The sequence below is a fragment of the Neopsephotus bourkii genome, unplaced genomic scaffold, assembly GCF_033783945.1.
Source record: "Neopsephotus bourkii isolate Nb327-2 ecotype Australia unplaced genomic scaffold, CSIRO-AGI_Nbou_v1 NB_1488, whole genome shotgun sequence".
Classification (NCBI taxonomy): domain Eukaryota; kingdom Metazoa; phylum Chordata; class Aves; order Psittaciformes; family Psittacidae; genus Neopsephotus; species Neopsephotus bourkii.
In genome coordinates this window covers 471,609-488,763 of record NW_026901964.1, presented here as the reverse complement: position 1 = coordinate 488,763, position 17,155 = coordinate 471,609, and the positions used below count along the sequence as shown (strand labels likewise).

The following is a 17,155-nucleotide window of genomic DNA, read 5'->3' as shown; positions in this document are numbered from 1 at the left end:
GAACTGCTCACGGTAATCCCCGGAACTGCACATGTTGATATCTAAATACTAAGGAAGCTTATTAATGAGTGAAGAGCTTCCAGGGTTATAAGATGGGAAGTTTCTTCTTGCTATTGCAGTATGTACTGCTGCCAAATGGGAGACCACATAGCATTCAAAGCATACTGTTTTATTTAACTGAATTTCTGATTGGCCAATGGAATCGGCACTCTATTGATCCTTTTAAGAAGATACCATAGATTTTAGATACTGATCTGTAAGATTCTTCAAATTAACCACCAAAACACTTTGCCTTTTCTTACACTGAATAGAAGTCTTCCCATTTGCTTGTTGTGTGCTCTCCAAACTTGGTATTTAACAGAAGAAAAAGGGTGTCTGAATGTAGAAGATTTTATTTTCTACTCACACTAGTTTCCATCTGAGATAAGGCTAGATTTTGCCTTTACTGTTGTCAGTCAGTGCATATTTCGTAGGATAGTTTGCCAACCTGACTTGAATGATGGTGGGGTTTTGTGGTATTTCTTACTTCAGCTCACACAGGATTAAATTGTTTCTTCCTGTTTGAATAAGCACTTATGTTAAAACAGATTCGTGCTTAACTGTGTTAGGGAAGCATGTGTCAGTATTTCACTTGTGTCTCTTAGCTCAGTAAAATATCAAGTTTGATGAGGTAAAGGTAGAAAATCATAAAAGTGGGAAGGGGGAATCAAACATTAACAGTGTAGAAAAGCTGTTCAAGTACCACCCAATAATATATATTGTACTCTCAAGTTATTGGAACCTAGTTTGGTCAAAGCAATGACTTAATGTACTGCAGAAAATCAAAGAAGATCTCCCTCCCTCTTCCTCCTCTCCTTTTCTTTGGAAGATAACTGTCGTGAGTACCACAGATGCATGATTAAATCTGGCATGCTTTGCTGGCTGTTATATATTGCCTTCCTAGGAAAGGTCCTGTTTCTGCTGCATCACTCCTGTAACCTAAAATGCAGATGGTAGAGATGCTATTCTCAAGCATTCTTTGTGCCATGCTCAGCAGGACAACAAGAGCACCCACCTGCTCTGCAAGACCTGCCTAGGGAGGGATTTGGCTCTTTTCTGGGAGAAGCAATTGGGCCTGGCTGAAGGAAACCTCCTGTGGGGCTGGCACAAGGAGCTGGAGCTATTAGAGCTCCCAGAAGGAAGGTGCTCCAGCCCCTATAAGCTTGGTCCTCTGGGGAGCTGCCTGGAGTGCCCAGGATAACAGATTGTGGAAAGTGTAGTAAGTGATGACATAGGCTATCTGATTTTGTTCAGAGTTCAGTAGCAGCCTTTAAATTTTAGACTAATTGAAGGGCTACCCTTCTCCATAGCCTCAGCCTGGCTTTGGAAAGAACATTTAGACAAAATTGGTGAAAAGTTTGAAAAGTTGAGATTTCTAATAAGCAATTATGAGCTTGTGACTATCAGGAAGAAAAACCTGACATGAGAGAAAAGACTAGCTGGAGGGAAAGAAGTCAGCATGCTTACAGCCTTAGACAATGTGAGTAATTGAGGAACTGTGGCTACTCAAAGTATCTCTTGTGGAGTAAGAACACACTCTGCTACAGATTGCTGCACTGCCTAAGTCTGAGGAAAAATTTGGATAAGTGAAAAGTACACAGCTATTGGTCAAAGATAATGATAATGTGATAAAGGTAAGGATAAATTCCAGCAGCATCCCAGGACAGAGTTGAGCCAAGTTACACTTAAGAAAACTATGGGAAGAAAAGCCAGCCTGAGAGGACTGCAGGCCATGGAAAGACAGGATAAAGAACAGAGACAGGTTTTATTCTCAAATTAGGTGTCATGTGTATGGTACAGAAAAAATCCTAATTGAAATGTCCCATTTCTTAAAGTTCACTGGTTCTTTGAGTCAGAAACCAACTTGACTCCCCAGCCAAAGTTCACCTATAAGCATTTAATTATATAATACCAAAATCTATATTTAGGTCGCTAAATAAAAGTGACCTGGATTTGAGAGTCATCTCTACCTGAAGTTTCTTTAACTCTGCAGAGAAGTCCATGAGTACAGCAATTTAAAACCACTGAAAATTAGGCCACCTGGCAAGACACAGGGTGTTTTGTGAGTGGTACAGCTTGTTGGGGTGGGACAGGATGAAGTCAGGACAATGAAAAAGAATAATTGATGTATAATTTTTTTTTGTTCTAATTCTTTTTCCTTCCACCTCTAGGCTGCTGTTTTAAATGGCACCAGACTGTTGTTCACATCAAGAGAAATGTGACTTCAAAGTATAGCATATATATATATATCTAAATGTAGCATTAGCTTTCCTCCTTGATCCTGGATAAGCCCTACTACATCATATTGTCATATTTGTGCATGTTTATATTAACACAGCACAGTTCAGATCGCTGTATTAGCTGAGACTGAATTGAGTGATAGTTCTGAAAGTCATCCATAAAGTCTGTGACACTTTTCATTAAAACTTCTATATACATACACACACACGTGGGTGCTTGTACATACATAGGTTTTTTTTAACATGTGCACACATACATACATATATATAGTTTAGGGATCATGTAATGTTGACAGAGCAAAAGAAATGCTGCGCTGAGCAAAGCAAGAGTTCCTTAGAAGGTTAAGTACTGTTGGGTTGTTTTTTTAGCTTCACAAAACCTATTTTGAAGAGCCAGTGGTAGGGAAATGGTATCAGGCCTGGGCCCGGGGTTCTATTGAGTTCTATCAGGAGTGCCTGAAGACCCAAGCATATGGAAAAAAGGAAAATCAGAATAAAATCACTGAGTCTTTTTCTACCCTCAATTTTTTTCAGTCTCAGACAAGTCAGTGCATTCTTCTCTCATAGGGACCTAATTTGAGGTTGGGAAACAGGATGGAGCTGAAATTAATGCAGTTTCCAGTAACTTATTGCATACAAGTGTAGTTAGAAATTAGCAGAACACGTTTCACTCCTTTCCTCTTAAATTGCTTGCTACCTCTGAGCAGGTGGTCTCGGTTTTTATTTCCCAAACAAGATTAAGGAAAACTGATCTCCTTCCCTTCCTCCCTCTTTGTCTCCCTCCTCCCTGTTTGTCACTTTGTCCAAAAAATAGCAAAAGAAGGTACCTACAGGATTCAGGAGAATGGTGAGAAAGAGTTCACCTCCTTGGATACTTTTGTCCAGCTCTTGAGGACCCCCAGGATATTCCTTGTAAAAAATGGTATGAGTGAAAAGGCCACAGGTCTGTCGAGGGAGCACCTGAGAACAGAATAACAGCGCCATTGTGACATTAACTTCTTTTGCAAACTTAACCTGGCACAGCCACCCGAATCCCTCCATCAACTCAAGGAAACAAAGCTGCAACCCTTTCTGCCTCTGACGTGGCTATTTGTGGTCTCCTCTGGGTCTTCTGTGCTCTTGTGGTAAAAAAGCATGACCCTGGAGATGTGGAAATTTCAAGATGCCAGGTCTGAAAAGCTGAGACACACGTGTTGAGGTTTCATGCAGACTCTTATTGAGCTCATGAACTCATTGTGTTTGTTTCCTGGCTTGTGCAAGAGGAAGAAAACAAAAAGCCAAACCCCTTTCCCTCAGCAAGATTAGTTTATTTGAAGATAAATAGTACTTCCTGGTCATCTTTGCTATCTCAGGCCACTCATCTTACTGTTCTTGAGATAATGAACTGAATTTGTATTCAGGGCTGCAGACCACGGAAGACGTGTTTATTCATACTTTCCTCAGTCTTGGAAACCATACTGAGCCCTCATTCCTGTTTGTGAAAGGAATGTGTTTGTGTACAGGAATGGTGGGATGCTTGTGTGAGAGCAGCTCCAGGCCAGCTTCCCATCACCTCAGGAACTGAGAGGCTGCCTGCCTCTGAAAAGAAATTTGTCGTGGAGAGCTAGATGGGTTGGTTACATTAGTACCTGGGTACTATCAAAGGGTTGTGGTCAAGTAAAGACAGCAACTGTCAGGGCTTACAGGTATTGCCTAATCCCTTCAGAGACATAATTCACCTGGGGAAGGCCTTCGGTTTCCCTCCAGTCAGTGTTTTCATTCATCCTCAGTTAAAAGGACAAAAAAGCCCACTCTGAGCAGACCGTTTTCATACACGTGTAAATGCACAGCTGAATTTGAGACCATTCCAACAGTAATTCCAACAGGGGCTCTGTGCAGTAACTTCTTGGTTTTGATTAAGAAGTTCCTTTTGTCTTATTCAGGGAATCACAATTTTGATTTTGGATGCATAGGCAATATTCAAGTCAGCTGGGGCTATAAGCATCCTGGGACTGCAGTTATGCATATTCAGTTCTTGTGTTTTACCAGCTATAGGGCTGCAGCTGGCTGGTAAGTCAGGCCAAATAATTTTGTACATTTTCCTGCCTTTCATGCAGCTGAAGCATGTATGTGAGGAACCTTTTCCCTTCTCACACAAATGGATGGTCTGGAGGAGTTGATCACGTCTCTGGACCCTGTCTCTGGGAGTTTCCAAGGCAAAGCTCAGAAAATTCTCAGCCTTGGGGAAGTGTTATACTTGGTGGAGGAGATTGCTCACAACTGCTCACCTTCCTTCCCAGCTGGTGGGTTCCTAATCCTTTCATGCATAAAGATGAACCAGAACTTGAAACATAGGTCTTAGGCAGTTTAATGAATTTCAAAATATGCATTTATAACTCAGTTGGTAGTTGATGGAACTACAAGTACATTCAGTTTCTGAGGTTTACATTTGCAGTTGCCTGAGTTGTGTGATTTTTTTTTAATTTTTTTTAAAGTAGCTGCATAATAAATACACTATGTTGCATCCTTTCAAATCCTTGGTCACAGAGAATTTTAATGATTGCTGTAAAACTTGAAGCATTTGGTAAAAATAGCATACTTTTGAGTCACTTGAAGTACTATTGCTATGAAGCATGGAAATGCAGTGTACCATGATGCCATTGTGGATGAAGCCCCGTCTGTACCGTGCAGGCTTCAGGTGCGGGTATTCTTCTGTGCTGGTCACTCGGATGTGCCAAACCTTCTTCCAAGCCTCGTACAGCTGGATGTGAACCGGGTAAACCCCAGAGTGGTGCGGCGCCACCGCGTATCCCATGCCAGTTGGTATGCCATGCTCCTGCAACACAGGAGAGGGAAGAATACATTTTGGAACAGAAACGGAGCATGTAATTATTCAAAGCTTATTTTTCCTGCAGACAGCTGGAAAGCTGTTATCTTTGGCCAAACTTCTATCTGTTAGTATGTAGCACAAGCTAAAAACAGGAGAGAGATGAAGGGAACTGGAATCACAGTTCGATAGCTGTGGAGTGAGAAATAATCCGTTTCGATTATGTTGCGTTGCTGCTACATGGGATAGGTTTGCCTGCCTGTTCATTATATACTGTTACTAAGGTATCAAATGCCATTAGATGAGTAAACAAATGGAAAAAATGGTTGCAGTAACAAAGAGGATTTTTTGTTTCCTGTTTCTGGAATATAAGCAAGATTCTTTCCTGACTCAATTAATAAATAGATGAATATCTCCCATAGGTTCTGAATCCACTTATATTTTTCCTATGGTATTAAGATAGCAAAAAAAAAGCTGGACTTTGACTGACATGTTTTTCATTTCATAAATATTTAACTCCATTTCTATGAGGAAATATGGGCATTCTCATGAATATAATCTATAGGTTATCTTGAAAATATCTTCCAATGGCACAATGAGGCAGTTAATGTGCAGGCAAAGAGAATTAAGGAAGGAAGAAGCTTAACTGTGAGCATGCTGAGCATGTTTCGTTCACTGCTGATATTCTCTTGCCTCTGTTCTGCTCCTCATCCCTTCTGCTCCCAACTCAGTGTGGGCTGTCTGAAAAACCCCATCTGATGACAAGAGCTGATAACTACATCTATAGGCCAGGATATATTTAAAAGTGAGCAGAATATTTCAAGTGTAAGCTTCATATGAAAATGGGGTAATTAGTTTAATTGAGCTGAGTGACTGTTCAGAGATGCATCCAGTGTCTGTCACCAGCTACTGACATGAAGGACGATTACAGTCTGCCTCTTCTGCCAAGCTGGTTTCCAGCATGTCCAGTCAAAGCCCTTTTCCACTTTCTCACAGCATTTCCAGGTTGCAAGAGCATCCCACAGCTGTGGCTCTTGCAGGATCCCTTCCTACACTCTGGGTGTTAACCAAATTAATATTACTCCCAGTACTACAGGATACATCAGCTGTTTCCTATTCATGTAAAATTGATGTTCAGAAGGAAATGGCTAAAATGAGAGATTATGATTTTTTTATTCTTTTTTTTTTTTTCTGTCCTTCCTCTTGCCCACATTATCCAAGAACCATTGATTACTTTAATTCCAGGAACAGCAGGTGCTGCTGGGCATCTTCAGGTACTTTGCAAGGAAACCATTGTGGTTCTTTGACAAAAATAAAGTTAAACCTGTAAGCCACACTTGTTTGTCCTTCACAGAATACAACCACTTAAAATTATCTATTCCTTATTAGTAAATATCTTAGGTTACTGGCTGATCTTAAAAAAAAAAAAAGACACCCAAATTCACAATTTTTAATTTACTGAGAATAAAATGTAATTTCTGCTTATTAATGTTGTTAACTGCCTGAAAGGCATGAGTCAGTTTAATGGTGAAATGAGAAGTGTTAAACACTCTTTCCTCTATAGTTTTTCTGTGAACATGTATAAAGGAAAAAACTGTATCTAAAAGTTTCTGACAAATCTAGCTATTTATTACTCTGCCCGAGTAACTGACTATGGTCATGCTGTCAAATACACTGTGCTAACTGAAGTATACTGTATTAACTGGAATCTCCAAACCTTCACCAACCCTGTGTTAGGGAGTATACAGACACATAATGTAAGGCAGATGCGTTCTGAGCTAGAGAATGAACACTGCTCTGAATGATATGTCTGTATTGCATGGACCAACACATGAAAAATCCTGGTTTTCTACTTCCTTTTTGCTGCTGGTATTGCCATAGCAACAGAATGGTGACATGGTAATCTGCCATTCACAAATAAATTAAGGCACCTTTTCATAAGTTCTTAATAGAAAGGGCTAATTAGCATCTGAATAACACTTGCACACTACATAGTTCAGCATACAAATCCGTGTCAGTCACTCAAATACTCAATGTGACCTTAAGAAGAAACAACTACCAAATAATCAAATTTTCTTCGGTCAGTTCTGTGTTCAGTTTACTCAGGTAAATGAAATATTTTGTGTCCTCTTTTAGTGATTTCTGTTGCTTTCTCTCCTTTCTTCCTCTCATTTTGTTATTAAATTTAGTTTGGGATTGAGACCTAATGTATTACAGGAAGTGTGTACATTGAAATCTAAGCCATTGAGCAGAAAAGGAGATGCCTATGAGAAGTATATTTTCTTATCTATTCTACTGAATAATTTATAACAAGATTTTACATTAAAGACTTCTTTTTTTTTTTTTAATTTCAAAAGTTCTGTGCATGTGTTTGTCTACTTTGGAAAATTTCTGAACCATTCTGGCAATGAAAGCAGCAGTGTTATGTACGTTCCTTTACATGCTTAAGGTGGGACCACAGAGCCACTGATTTTGGACAGCCTAAATTTGTATTCCCATGAAGAGACTTTCAATTTGTGCATGAAGAGACTTTCAATTCTAATTTAAATGGCAGTGTAAGCTGAAGCTGCAGCAGTGCATTGGACAAGTTCAATGTTAGAGAAGAATCTCTGTTACAACCAGTGGAATGCAGGGAGATAAATAGTTAAAAGAATTGCATTTTTGGCAGGAAATTTCCCAAGTTGTCTCTACTTCCCATGCATTAGTTTGTTTCGTGGTGCAATCTGGGAGCACACAACCTGCCTTCTTTTAAGGGCTAGACAGACTAGAGTATCTCTTCACGAGTACACCTCATGTCCTCAGGCATCGGTGAGATGGTGGTAGGTGGATCAGACTAAAACCCACTCAAACCGATCGTCTTCTGATGCCTGCATGTGGCCACACTTCTGGCCAACAGCAGTCATGCTGATGCACTCAAACCAGAGAATCTGGAATTGCAAACTCATAGTCCTGCCAAGGTAGCTTGGCTCATCTTTGCTCCCTCCAAAGTTCCCATGAGTAGGATTGGTACTTCTATGGGTGATCTAAACGGCTGAAGCAGTCTGCCAAGACTGCTTCTCTCTCTCAATTATCAGCTTGGTTCAAGCAAGTGAAGATTTGCTTGAAACTCCTAATCTCTTTTGACCTTTTTCTTGTTTGTACAGCAATGAGCTGTGATTGCCATGAGTCTGGATGTGCTGTGTGTACTTTTGTGTTTGTGAAAAACCCCGCTGCTAGGGAAAGGACAGGTAATGCAGAATGAGCACTGCTCTCCAGGAGGTATACCCTCAATGAGTAAGTTTGCATTCCTGTAGCAGTTTTTCTGTGGGCGCATGTTGGAAATGTGTATAAAAAGAAATCTGTGTAAGACTGGCTGTATTACCAGGAACTTGTCTGACACAAAACCCCCAGCTTCTGATTGCACCAAGTATTACAAGTCCTTGTTAAAATGCAGTGAGAAATAAAAGAAAACAAAACCTCAACCTGTTATAACACAACTGGCATTATTGTTCTTAAAGGTCGCTGTTTTACAGAAACATCTAGTATTGGCCATTCTCAGAGAAAGAATTAAACAATTAAACAGCAACCTTTTACACTTCCATGTTTCTATGATTTTAATTTCTTAAATCTCATGACTACTGTAGATCTTTTCCCACAGCCAGTTGAACTGCAGGATTTCCCTTGGTGTAAAGACTTTTATTAGATGAAAGAGTTACCAATACAAACTCAGGTAAATTTGCTAAACCTTTTGATTTTGTCCAACAGCAGGAGGTAGAATAAATGCAGTACTTTTTAAGATGTTACCTTCTGAAGTTAAAAGCTTTGTAAAAGCTTCGCATATTTTTAGTACTGGAATTTATTTCTAATATTGATGCACATGGTGAGATTTCCTGTAAGAAATACTGTGTTACTCTGTCAGTTTAAAATACTTTTTAAAGTTTCTCTCATTTGGTAAATAAATTTGCTACTTTCTTGCTTGTCAACACTTACAAAAATGTTGTATTTTATCCTTTATGTGGACGTATGTTTTTTGTTCTCAAGGGTTACATTTCTGGGTAATTTTTATTGAATAAATATTACAGCCTTCAATTCCTTTTAAATCAATTCTAATCTTTAAAAATGTGTTGAAAAGCTCTCTAAGGTAGACAAGATGGTTCAGCAAACATGTGATTGATATTGAGATATGGGGCCTCTGTGTGTTGTTGGTATTTGCTTTCACCTAGCAGACAGTACAAGGGCTCTTAACTAAACAGGCTTTCTGGTGTCAGTGTCGGATCCAGGATTGACAGGAACATGGGAAAAGCCAGCTTTTCACTAGTTTTACATAGAAGCCTCCCAGATATCACCATGACTCTTGTTCTAGACATGCTTTGCACAGCAGCAGACTACCGAGAGACAGGGAAGATGTTGGGATTTAAGATCTTAGGTTTCTGAGGATGTGAAATGAAGAAAGGCAGTCCAGCATGGTGGAAGCTTTACATGGCTCAGAAACACTTAGACTCTGCATGACTCTGGTACCAAATGAATCTGGAAGGTAGAGGCAGTCTTAGAGATATGCTGTCAGAGCATGTTCTTGATAAGGACAAAAGTACTAATGAAGATGGACTATTTCAGAAGGATCTTAAGGTTACGCAAAATAAATTTTATCCTGCCTGCAAAGTACAGTGTTATCCTATATATATGCAGACAATTTACAAAACATTTTTAGAAGCAATCTCTAGTGGGCATATCTCTTTCCCAACATTAACTACAGATATTATTGATGGGACAAATTGGACTCTCTTTTCTTCACATGTAAATACTTTGCCTTTGCTATGTGGTCATTGGTCTTCATATTCTTGGTATTTAACTGGTATATTAAAAGCTTATTTCTTTGTGGTTGGGGCAGCTCAAAAGGAAGGGAAGAGGAAGTGCTTCCTTTTATGCAGAGGAAGTGCTGATGTGCATCAGTAGTTGGTTTATAAACAGGCAATTGAAGCCAAGGAGGGCTACTAGGCAAGTTCCAAATGAATTTGTTTTGTATGTGTCTTTCATTTTTTCCTATCAGATCACAGCTGTCTTTTTAGTCGAGTACAGTTTTTGCCCTATTTCTGCCATGCTTCAGGCACATGTACTCACAAAGGGGCGCAGAAGATAATCATGTAGCAAGCAAATCAAGGGACAAAATAATGAGCTACATGCTTTGTCTTCAATATATTCTACTTAGTTTTGTCAGATAAGAAAGTACAAAATGAGAGAGGAAGGATATCTTCTGATTAAAGAATGGCAGTGAAAACTTGGTTTGTTTTGGTTTTGTGATATGTACTATCAGAGACTTCTGTTTGCAATCCATTTATCTCTGTGTATCGACTGTTGCCTATAAACATGGAGAATAATATGTGAGATATCAGTTTGCAAAATGTAATCTAAGGCTTAATCCATTAGTGGCTTTAGAGGATTTGGGAATCTTCTTATAGAAATAAAAGCCAAACTACACCCCTTTCCTCTGACACCCCCCCAAAAAAAAAACCAAAGAAAAAGAAACAAGAAAGCAAAAAAACCCACAAACCAAAAAAAGCCCCCAAATATTGCTAGTCAAATCCAACTGATAATCAAAATAGATGTCATTTGACATTTCCTTAGCCAGGCTCTAGAGCATATAACCATATTCATCTTCATCAGGGATTGTAGCAATAGGACAAGGGGTAATGGGTTTAAACAGGTGAAGTTCAGGTTAGGTGTAAGTTCAGGTTAGGTGTAAGTTCTTTACTGTGAGGGTGGTGAGGCACTGGAAAAATTGCCCAGAGAAGTGGTGAATGCTCCATCCCTGGCAGTGTCCAAGGCTAGACTGGACAGAGCCTTGGGTGACATGGTTTAGTGTGATGCATCCCTGCCCATGGCAGGGGGTTGGAATTGGATGATCTCAAGGTCCTTTCCAACCCTTTCTGGGATTCTATGATTAACGTAAATTATATGATAGTCAGATAGCAAAGTTCTGGGTAGTCTAAACTCTAGTACAGTTAAAATTTTGTTCCTCTGAGAAGAGATTTGACAGCAAGGGCAGTGGGAATGGAGCTGTGGATGCGGCAGCTTTGGGGCCTGTCTCTCAGGCATGTGTGGACAAGGATTTTGCCAGGCAATGCAGAATGGATTTCCCATGCTTCCTGCTGGATCCAGAGCAGTCGGACAAGAACATTTATGGAAAATGTGAGAAAGTCTCTTCTTTGAACCAACTAGATGTGAAACAGTAGAAATGATAAATATCAGTAACACATGAAACAGAATAATTTGGAGGGCTCTTGCTAAAGGCAGTTTCCTGGTTCTCAATCAATTTACATGTAAAGGAATCCTTTAAAGACTGTTGATTTTACAAAGCCCCAGATACATAAAGGTATACACATCTGTGCTGAAAGCAAGACAATTAGATGCCGAATTAGCAATTAGTTGTATGTATACAAAACTATTTAGACATCTGATTTCTACATGTATCTTGTGACACAGGGGCTTCCGGCAAGCTGCAATTGTAAGTCCCCATTTTCTAGAGTATCATTGCAAGGTATGAATATATTCATGTAAAACAGAACGAGGTCTTTTCTTTAGCTGCAGCTGTAACACTTGTATTTTGTGCCTCTGTTCGGCACTCTGTATGTGTACTCAAGCTCCCGCAAACTGAAAATTATGTATACAGTGTAAATACAAGAGCCAATAACAATTATGGTCATGTATGTTTATAGCTCCATGTGATAATACTCATTAAATACCATTTCAGGTGCACTGAACCTGACCTGAAAGGACATCCCTTTCATGAAACCATTTCCCCCAGTGACAAATGTTAGCCCCAAGTCTGATGCTGTCCTGCAAGGAGAAACTGCTGATTGTGAAGGGGTATGGGTGCAGGTTTCAGGACAGTGTGATTTGTTTTAGCTTTCTTCTGAAACGTTACAGCCAGGAGGTGCCAACAGGTCTTAAATGAACAGAATTTTGTTGTGGTATTTGGGATCTTGAAACAACCTTTACTGTTCTTCCCAGGTATAATTACATACTATCCCACACTGTTACCTTCTTACCCATGTTAAAAATAAATGAATGAAGAAATGCCATGTCAGGTGAAGAATTAATGTAATCATATTTCCAAATAATTGTTGTGACTTTCCTGGCAGCAACACTAAGTATTGTCTGTACCTGCAGCTAAAACTGGAGGTGGGAAGATATAGTCAAATAGGAAATGCAAGAGAAAATGGCATCAGCCATGGGTGAAATACTAATTAAATATCATAGAGCATAAATAGAACATGTTTAACAAAAGCACATGTATGTATTGTTCTAGATCTCTAATTGAAATTTTGATCCACACTGTGAACTCAAGAAATAATGAAAAGGGGTTTGCCTCAACTTTAGAGGACTTATGGAAGTGCAGCTGTAGAACACAGAGTTTCTTTGCCAAATAAGACATGATGCTGAGGATGAGAAAGCATAGGAGGATGCAAAACTACTGTGGAGTCTCTGATAGCTGTCAGGAAGGTTGTTGTAGTGGGAAGATAAATTTCTCCCACAGAGAGAATTCTACATAAAGCCTTTTGAAAATAAGTTTTCTCATAAATAATTTTACAGCTGATACATATTTAAGGTTAAGAAGTTGGTGTAACCCCTGTCCAAACGTTAGCAGCAAATAAATGGTAATAGCAGCAGCCTTTCATCGACATTAGCTCCATCTTTATAAGCACCCTAAAGAGCCTCTACTCTTCAGTGATGATAAGGACATGGGATTTATCTTTCTGTAGCTGAGGTTGCAAAGAAATTCTATTACAAGCCCTGTTTTCAGGCTATGTTATGGATTTACTCCTAAAGGTGGTTTGTCCTAGAGGACTTCATGCTCCCTGAAAATAGGAGAATTTCCCCTCAGGTTTAAAGATGAATGGACTGTGTATTTTTGAGATGGAGACTATTTAAAAAACTACACTTGCATTTAAAATCCCAACTGTATTTGGGTCTCCAGGCCGGGCTACACAAAAACCATGAACAGGCCATGCCAGGAATGAAGGCTGACAGTAAAGCAGAACTGTAGACAGAAAAAGAAGTCTGTACTAGCAATGCCTCTGTACTAACACCCTGCCAAGCAGATCATGGGAAGGGGGGAAATCTGATGAGAAGAGTGAACAGTTAAGTCATTTTTCATGAGTTTTATTTAAAGGTTGTTAGGAAAATATTTTTGTAAACAAAGGAATAAATTGCTTCCAACTGCTTGTTCAGGCAGCTGCCTTGGCTCACATGAGGGATGGGAGGAACAGATAGCTGCTGGCTGGCCTTTGAAAGCTGAGGTTTGGGTTCCCTAAGCAGCAGAGAAAGCCCTGCTGTGTCACTCTGCTCTTCAGAGTGGTTCTGGTTGTTTGGCATGTCTATGCCTTCTTAGAGATCATACAGTGTCTTTTCTAAAAAGAGCATTTACAGGTTTCAGATTTTCTTTGTCATGCTCAGTAAGCAAGTAGGATTATCCTGAAAGGACTCTAAATGATACAGGTACTCTGAGATCTGGGTAATGCTGAGAGGATAGCTCTTGTAAGTTAACAATCCAGATGAGCAAAAATGAAACCTTATCTGGCAATATCAGCAATAGGTTAGCTATGAAAAAACCCATATTTTTTGTGTAACCTTATCTAGGTGTTCCTGCTCCGGCAGGGGGGTTGGACTAGATGATCTTTTGAGGTCCCTTCCAATCTCTAACCTACTGTGATACTGTGTGATATCTACTTAGATTTCACTGTTTCTGATTCCTGTGGTCTTGCAAGGGTGCTTGCATGAAGGACTGCTACCTCTCCAGAAAGGCCCTGTCAGTGAATAAATATAAGACAAAATTCAGCCCAAGTTTTAGTCACAGAAAGGCTTTTTGGGGCTTTTTTGGGGGCTGTCTTTCCAATCTTGCAGCCTTATTTGTATATCTATGTAAATATATTTCTACTTATAATATAGATAAACATAAAAACAGCTTGGAAAGCATAACTATAGTATGTCAAGGTATTGTAGTGAGCCTTTTGGTAATTTTTACTCACTATTGCAAATTCTCTGTTGAGGATCATCTGCTCCACCAGTGACGACTCATTGTGGAAGAGGTGAGGCTGCATGTGACTCCACATATGGGGAAACCACCAAAACTCATCCACAGATCTCAACAGCAGGTCATCACCTTCATCTTCTTCCTCAGTCCCTGCAAAAGAAAGGAAAAGTAACAACAGAAAAGGCCCATAATTTTTTTTTAAACACAGAAGAGGCTGCCATGAAACTTAATGTCCTTGGCCTGGATGCATCAGTGCTCCTGGCATGGTGTTAACTGACAGTAATTCTAACAAGAATTAGTTTTCAAGGGCTGATTGCTGTGCTGTGTAGCATGCCAGGAGCATTTAGAAGTTCAGGCTCCCCCAGAAATTGGAGATCAGATGGACTTATACCCACTGGTACTCTGCTTTAGTCCTGCCAGACACTGCGTAGTTGTAGCTGGACAAGGAGGCATCCTGGAGAACTGTGTGCCAGTTATAGAATACTTTAGGTTGCAAAAAGCCTTTAAGGTCATCAAGTCCAGTCCTAAAGCTAACCTAAACCACTAGGTCCATCACTATGCCATGTCTCCAAGTGCCACATTTACACATCTTTTAGATACCTCCAGGGTACTGGGCCACTTCCCTGGGAAGCATGTTCCAGTGCTTGACAACCTTTTTTTTGGTGAAGATAAGCTGCTCTCTGGATGAGAATAGAAAGCAGTTAGCTAAAATATGAACAGTTATTGGTATATTTATAAACAAAGGAATATTACATAAAACCAGTCTGATTTTGTTTTTTGTTTTAAGTGTCTGTGATCTTAGAAAACCAGCAAACTACATTTTCTATATTTGCTTTAATTTAATATCACACTATCTCATATCACCATAACCTGACAACTTGGATTTAACAGGACAAAACAGAGTCATGTATATTAATGCTGGTTGCCAGGTCTGAGAGTGGTGATTTTTTTGAAAACTGACCAGAAGATGACAATCAATCATTTAAAAAGAAACAAATGAATACATCTGTTGTTTGATGGTTTGTTCTGACAATAATGTCACTGTCAAATACAAAATAAAGGAATAAGGAAAACATATGGGTAAAAATGAAATTTTATCAATGCCAAGCACTGCCCCCGCCCCATAGCTACTTTAATATTAGCCTCAATAAATTGAAATCAGATAATTTCTGGTGAAGTGTAAACCAAGCGGAAGGTGCGAAGCTGTAATGGCAAAGGGGTTCCAAATGTTGTTTCCTGTGCATCTGCATTCAATATTTAGCCAGGTTTAATCTTGAAGTAAAACCAGTAAAAACTCCTCTGTTAGTGAAGAGTACCTGCTTGAGGCAGAAGCAAGCATGTGTGGTTATAACAAAGAATACCTTCCATTTGCGAAATGATACAATGCTGCTTCCACCATCTGCAGACAGGTATTTGCAGCACTTGTTTAAACTGAGAAGGCAAAGTTACATTTCATTAACCTCACCCTGAAATTATTCAACAATATTTAGTTTATTAGCAGCCTTCCCTCTTGTTCCTTTACCATTTAAATGTTTTCTTTTAGTTTCAGTTAAAGAAATAATTGTCAGGATCAGTCTACTGATGCAAACACAGGTATTTTGTCTTCTTACAAGCCTTTCAGTGTTTTGCAAAACTTATTGGCAAGGAATGTTTCATGGATGTTGCTGTTTACTTTTGTGGCACGAGGTAGGAATGTACAGAGGTGTCTGTTCTGTGCATTCACTCCAACCCTGGCTTTTTTTTCACTTCGGCAGTGGTTTTTGAAGAGTGCTACTACGCAAGCAGAGCATTACTTTGAAACTTTTTCCTGGTGTCACTGAATCACTTCACTCCCCTCTGCAGCACTCTGCAAGTTCTAAGCAAGTTGCTCCAACTGATGGGAGCACTGCTGAAAAAACAACCTTGTTTACTAGGTAATCCTTTATTGAAAAGAAAGGACCGATAGCTTGCTCCTTTTGCAAACATCTGCTCCTTTGTGCAAGACCTCTTGTGCATAATGTGCCTGGGGAAAGAAATTTAACATAGGCTTTCAAAATAGGACAGAGGAGAAAGGAATTAGCAGTATGTGAAGCCATTGAAGATCTCTTTGTAACCCAAAGGTAGAAAACTGACAGGAGGGGTGAAGAGTAAGAAAGAGAATATTTGAAAAATATGAAAAGCCACAATCGCCTGACTTAAGATTTAGGTTGAAGTATAATCTAGTGCCTTATTAACATTTGAAGTACAATATAGTTCTTGAAATAATTTCAGTATTAAAAACTATATTTTCAAATCCTATTTTTCCTACTAATTTCTTTGTAAAATTAGATATAACTAACCAAACTTGTTACTTTGTTTTACAGTAACAAAAATCAAACAAGATAAAGCATAACACTTTTGAATTTAAAGAAAAACAAACACTCCCACCCCCCATAATAGCAGAGCTGAAACTGAATGGTTGGAAGTTTAACGTTTGGTGGTGGTGTTTCTTTTGAGGATAATTTTCTTCACAAGCCTTTAAAAAGAGTGTTTGATCTTATAAATGTTTAAGTAGCGTTATTTCAAAAACATTTCATGCCAAAGTTTAATGGAGTATTTAGTGAGTACTAATATCGTTTAAATATTTCATCCCGATCCTTATTCAGAGTATTGGAGGCAAAACAAGGGATTTTGAGGTTTTAATTTCTGTGCAGTCAGCATTCGTTATGTAACTTTCCATTTTCATTTTAATGCAAAATCTGAAAATGCAGAATACCTACAAGCAAGAGGTGAATATGTTTGTGTTTTGAGATGCAGTATGCATTTTACAGAGGTATGTAATAATGCAAAGGTTATTTGCACATAATAAATGATCCCTTATTTTAAAACTGCAACCATAACTTGGACATCTTGTTTGAGCTCAAAACTGAAACTAAGTTTGAAGTTGCTACCAATAACCTCGCAAATTTTAAATGCAAATCCGCAGAACATTTTAATTTCTGTTGCCACTGCATGAACAAGTAGAAACTTGTTTGCTAGAACTGCATAACTGGTAGGGTCTGCTCAGCTTTTCGCTAATAGCGTTATGCCTACAGTGCATAG

General features: G+C 39.1%; 1 protein-coding gene across 1 annotated transcript in view; it reads right to left on the bottom strand.

Moving 5' to 3' along the window:
• The window catches only part of LOC133220862 (bifunctional heparan sulfate N-deacetylase/N-sulfotransferase 4), a 99,899-nt gene that overhangs the window by 28,262 nt on the left and 54,482 nt on the right, over positions 1–17,155 (bottom strand). The window contains exons 4-6 of the mRNA XM_061369265.1: positions 14,091–14,245; positions 4,909–5,094; positions 3,111–3,239 (exon numbers count right to left, since the gene is read on the bottom strand). Coding sequence (XP_061225249.1) covers positions 3,111–3,239; positions 4,909–5,094; positions 14,091–14,245 — 470 coding nt within the window. The remainder of the gene's footprint in view (positions 1–3,110; positions 3,240–4,908; positions 5,095–14,090; positions 14,246–17,155) is intronic.